The sequence below is a fragment of the Balaenoptera borealis genome (assembly GCF_965194805.1).
Source record: "Balaenoptera borealis genome assembly, chromosome: 13".
Classification (NCBI taxonomy): domain Eukaryota; kingdom Metazoa; phylum Chordata; class Mammalia; order Artiodactyla; family Balaenopteridae; genus Balaenoptera; species Balaenoptera borealis.
The window spans coordinates 8440168-8451407 of record NC_138870.1 but is presented as its reverse complement, the minus strand read 5'-3'; the positions used below and the strand labels follow the sequence as shown (position 1 = coordinate 8451407).

Here is an 11240-nt window from a genome sequence, read left to right as displayed (position 1 = left end):
ACCAGAAAAATCAATCACTTAAGGTGACATGCAGAGTAAACGAGTTCTAAGGCATGAAGGGATAAAAAGTGAGCAAATTCTTTCTCCTATTCAGACCTCACTTCTCTCAGCTCCCAAAACAGCAGAATAAAAATTGCTCATTATCCTCTCTTTAAAATGTCATCCTTTTTTTTTTTTTTTTTGCCCTTATCCACTGTTTATTTCCTTCCTTGCTTCCTATTTCCTTTCCTCACCCTTTCCTCTCCTCTCCATCTGCTATCCTTGATCTATTTCCCCAGACATAATTTCTCTTCCCCTTTTCTTTTTTGTTTTTTCTTCTCTTACCTTGAGGCGTTTAAGGCTGATCCATCTTCCCACCTCCAGCCAGAATTGTTTCTCAGACCAACCCAGTAAAAGTCCTGACTGAGGAAATTTCGGAGCGGGAACTAAGGGAGAGGTTGAAGAAGATGAAGAAAGGTGAGAAAAATGCAGAAAGTCATAGAAGAGATTTAGTGTCATGGTCAAGCCGTTATTCCTTACACCCTCTCTCACATCATTATTATGGACTGAATGTTTGTGCTCCCCCTAAATTCATATGTTGAAGCTCTGACACCACAATGTGGTATTTGGAAGTAGAGCCTTTGGGAAGTAATTAGGATCAGGTGAGGTCGTGAGGGTGGGGACCACACTAATGATGGGATTAGTGTCCTTATAAGAAGACACCAGAGCTCAATCTCTCTCCACCACATGAGGACACAACGAGAGGGCAGCTGTCTGCAAGCCAGGACACAAGGCTGTGGTAGCTTCTAGATGAAGCATTTGAAAAATCAGTTCTTGTTTATCAACACCTCCTTCCCCAATAATCTATCTCCTGTGATAGCTTTGTTCTCTCCGGATAGAGTATCCTGAAAACAATTATGTCTTACATTTGTATGGTACTTTAAGGTTTACAAAATCCCTCTGCATTCATTCCTAATTTCATTTGAAATGCTGGATTTACAGTATGGCATTTAGGAAGACGAAACAAAAAAACAATTTACCTGAGTCTACCACTTGCTCTGTTCCTGCCATTGGAAAATGAACAAATTGCTTAATCTGGCTGAGCCTTAGTTTCCTTATGAGGATTTAGCTTAGATATTTTCTAGGATTTTTTCCAGCTATAAAATTATTGACAACCTGGAAGGTAGGCAAATATTATCATCCTCATCTTGCAGAAGAGAAAACGGGTTCACATGGGTGAAGGGGTTTACCCAAGGTTCCTTACTAAATAAGCATCCAAGTTTTCTCTCCTAGTGCTAAGCTTTTGCATTATATCAGGCTCATCCTTTCCAGTAATAAATAAGATTACACTGTGCCCCTGATTAATGCTCTCCATTGGTTTCCCTTTTCACATAGAATGAAATCTAAAATCCCTATTATGTATTACAAGGTCTTACATGATCTAGCCCCTGCCAACCACTTATTTACTTACTAGTTTCCAGAGACATGAGCCTTCTTTTTGTTCTTTTAACACACCAAGGTCATTTTTACTTTAGGGTCTTTACATATCTTTCCTTCTGCCCGGAATACCCTTCTCCTAGATTTTCACATGGCTACCATTCAGGTCTAGATCTCAGCTCAGCTGTTATCTCCTCGAGAAGTCTTGCGTAATTGGCCAATCTATAGCAGCACCTACATTCACTAACATAACCCACCATTCCACTCTCTTCAAAGCACATGTCACTATATTTGTTTGTTTGTTGTCTGTCTTTCCTCTTACTAAAATATAACACCATAATAGCAAGAACTCTTGCTTACCACTGTATCTTCAGCACCTAGAAAAATACATGAAGTTATGTTCAATAATATTTATAGAATTAAAGAATATAGAGTCAATTCTTATGCTGCAAGAGATTAAAACCTTTTGAACACAAACTCTGCATCCTTTATTCCCATCAAGTACTTAATTGTGTATGTTGGGGTAGGGAGGTAGGCTGAAGAGTAAAGGCTGGGTAGGATCGATGAAATGACATCCTAATTTTCAGAACAGCTCAAAATTTTTCATGCATTTCTTAAACAACTTGCTTAAAATGATAATTTAAATTAGGAAAAAATGAGGTTTTCCTCACTCTTCCACTGGAATTATAAGAAAAACTGTCCATTTCTTTCTTCTCCTCATTTCAAGGGGAAGAATGACAGCTAATAAAACACAGAAATGAATAAAGACTTGCTCAGAAACCTCAATTAGAGTCTGAAGAGCTGGGATTAGATAATACTCACTTACAAACTCCAACCCTACACTTAACTACTACTCTCAAGACCCATACAATTCTACATCACATAATCATGCCAGTTTGCTACTTCTCACTGGTGAGGCTGGACAGTGCAAATTTTTACAATATCACTTTCACTTGAAAATCATCCCACTTGAAAGAAGTCTTTAAAACCAGAGTGCAGGGCTTCCCTGGTGGCACAGTGGTTGAGAATCTGCCTGCCAATGCAGGCGACAGGGGTTCGAACCCTGGTCTGGGAAGATCCCACATGCCGCGGAGCAACTAGGCCCGTGAGCCACAACTACTGAGCCTGCGCGTCTGGAGCCTGTGCTCCGCAACAAGAGAGGCGGTGATAGTGAGAGGCCCGCGCATCGCGATGAAGAGTGGCCCCCGCTTGCCGCAACTAGAGAAAGCCCTCGCACAGAAACGAAGACCCAACACAGCCAAAATTAATTAATTAATTAAAAAAACAAAAACAAGAAAACAACCAGCTTTGCCTTATTAATAAAAAAAAAAAAAAAAAAAAAAAACCAGAGTGCAGTTATCTATGTTCTAGTACTCATGGATAGTGTGTGTGTGTGTGTGTGTGTGTGTGTGTGTGTGTGTGTGTGTGTGTATGACTGTAGAAGCAGCATAAAAGCATAAACAAAGGTGTTTGTTGCAAGGGTGTTCCCTCAGAACCCTTGTACTCCAGAGAGACTGTGAACTAGAGCAATGAGGTGTTATGTCACTTTAGAATTAGTAATGTTGGTTATATTTTAGAGAGAAAAATGTAAAGCCTAAAAGCAAGATGAAGACAGAACCCAAACGAATGAAATCAGATACATTTTTTTCTTTCCATTTTATTTTTAAGGTCAATATTTATGACTTACACACACACACACACACACACACACACACGCTTTTGCAGGCAATATTTTTAAATTGTAATTAAAATATTACTAAGGTATAGAACATGCTCCTTAAACTTCTAAAATTAACATGGTTTATAGGATATATCTAAGATATTTCAATCCATATGGAGATACACTAATAAAATATCAAAGCTACTAAACTGGACATGTCTTTGATTGGCTAACTTAATTTCAGGGACTATATACTGAAGAACTAACCGCACGAAAAGTAATTCATATAAATATGCTTGTAGCTGCATAAAAATTGGAAATAAGCAAAACTTTGTCTAGGAATATGAAAACAGTTAAGCAATAATAGAATAATACAGAATTTTTAAAGGTAAATATCTAAAATAATTTAATGTTTGGGAAAAAAAGGAATGAAATAATGCTATGTGATAAAAGCAAAACATAAATACGTGGTGTCCAAAAAGCCTAGAAACCTAGGGTAAATATGTACTTTTAACTAGCATATTTTCAAATAATATCATTTACATGTTTTTCTTCAATCTCCAGACACCTTTTCAGGTGAAGTATTTAAAACAATACATGTAGTTATTAATTAGGGGGGAAAAAGTACAGTACAGAGCACCCATAAAGTCTAAAATCGATTAGATCTGTTGCTTTAAATTTAGAGGTATTTCACTTGAAAACGTGTCAGAAGGTTGAATAAAAACACATTGAGAATAGTACTTGAAAATGTAACTAACATACTATTTAAAAATAAGTTTATCCTATGTTTCCAGACCTTTCAGATATATCCTACAGTATGTAAACATTGATTACTATCATATAAAAACATGCAGATACATTAATAGATTTAAGGAAAACGTGACAGGCTACAAATTACTAGAATTTAATACTGGTAAGAATTTTCCCTATAATTTTGTGTATGCTCACAATACTAAAAGTTCATAAGCCTTGCTCTGTAAACCGGAACACTCCCTTTAAAAAGAGAGTGAAACGCTGCGCTCCCGGCAGCTCGGGCGGCAGGAGGACCCTCAGCCCAGCTTCGCTAGGGCTCTCGGGGCGCTGCTGCCCACAGGCACCCAGCACGCGCCCTCCCCCGCGATGCCCAGGAAAAAGGTCGGCTCCGCCGAGGGAGCAGCGAAGCAGGAGCCCAAGAGATCGGCAAGGTTGTCAGCTAATCTGCTCCTGCAGAAGTGGAAACCACAGTGGAAGCCAAAAAAGGCAGCAAGAAAGGGTAAATCTTCAGACAGAAAAAGTGCAAACAAAAGGAGAAAGAGGAGCAAAAGGAAAACAGGTCGAATATTTACCTGCAGAAAACCGAGAAACTAAAAACGAGGAGAGCCCAGCCTCTGATGAAGCAGGAGAGAAAGAAGCCAAGTCTGATTAATATCATACACCCGGCCTTATCAGTGGTCCCTGTCTCCCTTCTTGTACAATCCAGAGGAATATTTTTATCAAGTATTTCGTAAATGCAAATTTTTTAGTAGCTCTAGACACATTTTTAAGAAGGAGGGAATCCCACCTCATCCCATTTTTTAAGTGCTAAATGTTTTAATTTAAGAGGTGAAATCATTTGCTGGTTGTTTATTTTTGGGCGGTCTCACCAGAAAATAGTGGGATATTGCATACAGGGGCTTTGATTGTCTTGGGTGTCAGCTTAACATTCCATAGATGGGGGTAGTTTTGACACCCTCTAATACAAAGCATACTAAATGGCAATTTGGAGTCAGTCGTGCATTTAATATGTCTTGAACACTTTGAATTACTTTCATTCTCCCGTTGGTTTTGGTAGAATTGTTTCCTAAAGAAAACCACTCCTTGATCCGGGCTCTCCCTGTCAGAATTTTGTGTAATCTGTAACATCTTTAGTGGAGGTAGCCCAGTTTTCCTAGTAACTTTGTTAATGTTCTGTGGACAACTGAAAATTCATATATAGTGTATATGATATTAAACTGTGAATCAGTGGGACTTATGATGTAACAGTGCATCAACACTTGAAGGCATTGGTACTTGATATCCTGTTAAGAAAAGCTTGCCTCCAGATTTTAAACTAGAGAGTCACTGGGATAACTGTTCAGAAAAGAATCACAATTACATGATTTTTTAGATTTTTGCTACGTATGTTAAGAATTGTGTGCAAATTTAAATTTCTGTATACTAATCCTCAAAACAAAAAATACAATTTCAATTATGAAAGGAAAAAAAGATAGTGAAACACTGTCCATCAACAGGTGAATGTGTAAACAAAATGTGGTCCTATCCATATAATGGAATATTATTCAGCCATAAAAAGGAATGAAATTCTGATACCTGCTACAGCACAGATGAACCCTGAAAACATGCTAAATAAAATAAGCCATTTATAAAAGGACATAATAGGCAAATTCAGAGAGACAAAGAAGAGTGGTCACCAGGGGCTGGGGGGAGGGGGGATAGGGAGTTACTGTTCAGTGGGTACAGAGTTTCTGTTTGGGATGATGAAAAAAATTCTGGAGATGAATAGTGGTCACAGCTGCACAACAATGTGAATATACTTAATGCCATTTAATTGTATACTTGGAAATTGTTAAAACAGTAAGTTTTATGTTATTCATGTTTTACCACAATTTTTTTAAGCTAAAAATAAAAGGTAGTGAGAAATATCCTAAGGTACCTACAGATGTATGCTTTGGGGTGAAGTTCATAATGGCTGTTTGATCCGTTTATGAAGGGAGGATGACAAAAGGCACACACGTTACCAGACTACAAAGACCTCCAGTAAAACAGTTCTTCTACCATCTACCATGTGTTTCCAGCCATTTAGTCCAATCTTCTGACATATCATTTCAGATTTCCTCATAAGGGAACTACTCAATTCAACAAATAATAATTTACTTTTGATACGTATTTTACTGAAATTTCACATCCTGTGAGACAGAAGAGAAAAACAAAAGTTATTTTGACTCTGGGCTTTATTTTGAGTGTCAAGGAGTATTAGTTAAAGTGGAAAAGAAGAAAAACTAAAATTAAGTGATTTCTACTATGTTAAAAAAAAATTTCACATAGATTTTCTCATTTAATATTTGTAACAATTCTGGAAATCTTTTTCTCCACTTGGTACATGAGGAAACCGAGAGTCAAAGAGGTTAAGAAAATTGCTGAGGGCTTCCCTGGTGGCGCAGTGGTTGAGAATCTGCCTGCCAATGCAGGGGACATGGGTTCGAGCCCTGGTCTGGGAAGATCCCACATGCCGCGGAGCAACTGGGCCCGTGAGCCACAACTGCTGAGCCTGCGCGTCTGGAGCCTGTGCTCCGCAACAAGAGAGGCCGCGATAGTGAGAGGCCCGTGCACCGCAATGAAGAGTGGCCCCCGCTCGCTGCAACTGGAGAAAGCCCTCGCACAGAAACGAAGACCCAACACAGCAAAAATAAATAAATAAAAAATAAAAAAAAAAAAAAAAGAAAGAAGATAAAGTGCCTTTTTTAAAAAAAAAAAAAGAAAATTGCTGAAGCTCACATAGCTAGTAAGTAATTTAGTAAAAACAAACTCATGACTGTCTGAAAGAAACTAAGCTCTTTCCATCACCTGAATCGACTTTAAATTATGGGGAAAAGTAACCATCTTACCACAGTGTTTGTACTGCAGTATCCACAGAAGGAAACCTTGGAAATAATTAGATGTAAACCCTAAATACAAGAAAAGACAATATCGAAATTTCAGGGAGTAGATAGGGACAATCCGAAAGTCATGAACTCTAACAGGGACGATGGTTCAAGTTGAATGAGAGATTGTTAAACCATAAAGTCTAATGATATAATCTCAAATTATGATAATGAGGAAGAAAGATGTTATGGGGTGAGGAGCATCAGGATAGATGTAAAGCAACCAAAGTATTTCCGCGGGGAACTCTCTAGTCAACATATATTTTAAAATAACACACCTCCAACTATAAGAAAGAAAAGCTAACATCCAAAATAAATTTAGCTATGTGGGGGGAAAAATGACAACAAAAATCAAGAATGTGAACATATCTAAAGATCTAAAGATAAATTCAAAGAGCAAGAAGAGCAACAAAGGGCAGAGGTGCCGTAACATAAACAGAACACTGAGGAAATAACAAAGCACTCAATTTCAATTTTGTTTTTATTTTCTCAAAAATAAAATAGATCTTGAATTCCAAGACAGAAAAAAGAGATAAGATAATAACACCTCACTATTTTAAAAATATTTAAATCCCAAGGGCCATATAGTACACATTCCAGATTCAAATCAAATAATTTTCTAAACGACTATAGAAAAGAATAGGCACTGGAAGACAAATAATTGGAAAAGTTATCTCGTTTTTCAGCATGCATGAGGTGGATTCTGGAAGCTGTCAAACACAGTATTTCTGTAAGACTTTAAAAGGTGGGTTGATGCAGAGTTTAAAATCTGGCTCTGAAAAAAGTTTGGCTCTGCCAGATTTGTAGCCTTGGACTTGCTCATTAACTCTTCTGAATTTTATTCACTCAGTAATGAAATGGAGAGGTTGAATTCTACTTCATAGGATATGCTGTGAAGATTAAGAATAATAGAATACCATCACATAGCAAGTGCTCAACACATGGTAGCTTCTATTTTTATTATTTTTACTATAAACTTTGCTATAACTGATCTAAGATAGAGGTGGACTATAGTTATGTATCTTATTTATTTATTATTTTATTTATTTTGGCTGCACCGGGTCTTAATTGCAGCATGCGGGATCTTTAGTTGCGGCATGCGGACTTCTTAGTTGCGGCACGTGGGCTCCTTAGTTGTGACATGTGAACTCTTACTTGCAGCATGCATGTGGGATCTAGTTCCCTGACCAGGGATCAAACCTGGGCCCCCTGCATTGGAAGCGTGGAGTCTTAACCACCGTGCCACCAGGGAAGTCCCAAAAGAACTATTTAACAGCATAAGAGGGACACTTCTGATAGCCTTGTAGCCTTTAGCATATAGCAGCCTAATTCCCTAGCAGTATTCTCCACCAGTGGAATGTCAGTTAGAAAACTTCAGTTTTAATAGACCCATATGCTTTTTGGGTAGCTGTTTAGACCTAAGTATGATACTAGGAATAGCAAGCATATCTTAAAATAGTATATAAATCTTGCCATGAGAACAAAAGAATAACAACACTAGTACAAGAGAGTCAGCAAATCAGATATAAGTCAAGTTGGTTCTACAGGATCTGACAAAAACTGTGGGCGAGAAAAAGAATTAGGCCGGAGAACCAAGCAAAATTCCACAGGAAAGTCAGAAGCAAGACTTATCTGTAGTTGCTATCAAATATCTCAGGGATATTCTACTGAGAGGGTAGGATATCCTCTCCAGTACTGACTTGAACCAAGGGGTCTTAAGAGAAAATAAACCAGTTTTGGAAACGCAGCTAAACTCTGTTCAGCTTACTCAACAGTAGAGCAGGATTTAGAGTAAGTAAAGAAAGAATGGAAAGACAAAATCCTTTAATACTCATCCATTCCTCCAGGGGGCCTCAGAGAAACAGAAATATCCCCATCTCCCAGATACCCAGTGCCTCATCTCTCATTACCACACTGGGCAATTGCAGTAGCTGCTACACCACAATCTCTGAGGCAGTATCTTGCATTATGACTCACTACTCTGTTTATCAGTATTTGCCCAATAGTATTTCAAGCTCTTTGCTCACTTCTGCTATTGAGTTCAGTCAGCCCAAGAACTTAGATGCGGCTATATCAGAATGAGAATAGGAGTTGCTGCAAAGAGATCCAGAAAGCAAGGTTATTATTACTAGATGCCATAAAACCACAATTTCATACGTCTAATGAATAGACCCCAGTGCACTCTGCCACCTAGTTTACAAAAGGCATAAAGGAAAAGTAAGTTACAGAGGTGGACTGATTTGAAGTTAGATTCTATGCAGAATTTCAAAGGAATGAGTATTCTTTTGACAGACAACAAGAATCTAGATGCTTTAATCTTCTCTTAAAATAGGAAGTTACAGAATTTACAGACTATATGTTCTCTCCAACTGCTTTAGAGTAATTAATTACCTCTCAGAATTTCCCCAAGGGATGTTAATATAGTTGAATTCTTAACAAACTCTTCTCTGTGATTCTACTCCAAAAAGAAGATGTAAAGCAATATCAAAACACAAAAACCATCATGAAATTAGCACAAAAACCTAACTAGGATTCCTTATTTTCCTTGTACACATTATTTAAGTTGACAAGTTAGAATGTGATTGATTTTTGTACCAGGTTACCTCAGGATGTCAACTCCTTATGTTCCTTTGAGATGCTCTAGAATTAATACAGAGCTCTCCTCCTGACCGCTGGCTGGACAGGAAGGATCTAAGAGTCCGGTAGGAAGTGGAGCCCACCAGCTCAGCTCGGCAAGGAGTTTAAAGTCACACACACACACACACACACACACACACACACACACACACACTTTCCTTCCTTCTTTCTCATCCTTCTGGAACTGCTTCTTCCCCATGCCCTCCCCACAACCCCAACTGTTTCCTAGCCTACAACTTACCGGATCCCAGTGTATGAAGGGAGAACGTTATAAAGAAGGAACTTAAGTCCTTGCCATGCCTCCTTGTCCCCATGCTATCTCTCTTCCCCTCCCTCCCAAGTTCCACCAGCTCTCGCTTAGGAATCTGCTGCCTCTTTATTATTAGACCCATATGTTTCTGGATCTAATGCTTTCTTTTAACTAGACCTGTATTTCTGGTCTAATTCCTTTCTGTAATACTCACCATCCTTTCACCTCCAATACCCACACATATACGCATACACGCCTATGCAAGCGTCTAGGTCTATAACTGAGGGTTGTTGGGTGAGGCAGGGAAAGGGGAAGGAGAGGGAAGAAGGCAGGGGCAGAAGAGGGGGAAAGAAGGGAAAGACAGAAAAAAGGAGAGGGAAAGGAAATAATATTCCTTTTGCTCCCAAAAGAGGATACATGATACATTTGAACAGCACTCACCAACGAAACAGCCTACATTTGCTAAATGCTTGCATTTACCATTTTCTGGTTGTCTTTAAACATAAGGAGATGTGCATCTCTGGCTAAGCAGAATTCCAGGCTAGAATTCCAGTTCTTTTCTTCCACTGAGAAGTAATAACAATGGTCACCATACCTCACCCAGAGGTCTGGGCAGCTAGGACAGCTGGCACAAGTGGAGAACTTGGAACCTGGAAAGAAAGAGCACCTGGGTCACATCTTTATGTATCACTCAGTCTTGGCAGTGAAATCGGAGGTAAAATGTCTTCCCTCCCCACTGCCTTTCAGATTAAGGGTTAGAGAAATGTACAATGCATGGCCTCAAATTAAATACCTCACAAGGTCCAACTCTCTGTAACTACTACTATACATTCCACTAAGCAAGGATGTGAAGGAACAGGGAAGGAAATGGGTGCAATCTGGCTGAGGACTGGGAGGAGAGTCCCTTACTTGTGCTAGAGATCATTATGCACATGTGATATATACACAACAGATAAAATAACTGTGTATTTCCATGAATGTATCAGTGTACTATTTATATAGACTCAGTGCATACATTGTGTAACTGCATAATGTACATTGCTTAAATCAGGCGGAATCTTTTAGAATATCCAACCTCAATCTGACACTCCATAATAGTGCAAAGAAAAGGACAGAAACTAGAAAAGCAAACTTAACTAGAATGAAAGGTTGTTTGAGTTTTTTTAAATCACAAATGGGATAAAATTCACTGTAAAATGGATAAAAGACTTATACTTCAGCAAAAATAATTTATTCTACATATTAAAAAAAAAAGATTTCCTTACAGAGAAGGATGTCAGATGCTAAAGTGAAAAGTGATACAATTCTCCTCACTGAGAGCTTTTAAATACAGAACACTCTCATTCCTGTAAAATGGTTGGGTTATAGTTCTGTGAAAATGAAAGGGAACTGAATAAGCTTTTGAGGTAATTTCAACCAAAATTCCATAATTCTATTGATTTTCTACTTCCACGAAACACATTTGTATAAACCCACCATAAGCACAATTCCACAACAGGCAAGTGTGAGCCATTCTGTCAAGTGAGCACATGTGTAGGTACATAATTGCAGAGTAGATTATATATCTATTCTAGATTTGGGAGTTAAAAAGTGGGGAAAGTAGTCCTTTTTAATGTAA

General features: G+C 38.4%; 1 protein-coding gene and 1 pseudogene across 6 annotated transcripts in view; one reads left to right on the top strand and one right to left on the bottom strand.

Moving 5' to 3' along the window:
• Positions 1–11240, bottom strand: part of KLRG1 (killer cell lectin like receptor G1) — a 196146-nt gene that overhangs the window by 159789 nt on the left and 25117 nt on the right. For all 5 annotated transcript variants that reach the window (XM_082349283.1, XM_082349281.1, XM_082349282.1 and 2 more), the window contains exons 3-4: positions 10103–10272; positions 325–425 (exon numbers count right to left, since the gene is read on the bottom strand). In XM_082349283.1, coding sequence (XP_082205409.1) covers positions 325–425; positions 10103–10272 — 271 coding nt within the window. The remainder of the gene's footprint in view (positions 1–324; positions 426–10102; positions 10273–11240) is intronic.
• LOC309608794 (non-histone chromosomal protein HMG-14 pseudogene) lies at positions 432–5743 on the top strand (annotated as a pseudogene). The gene has a single exon. The product of its transcript is annotated as a non-histone chromosomal protein HMG-14 pseudogene (transcript).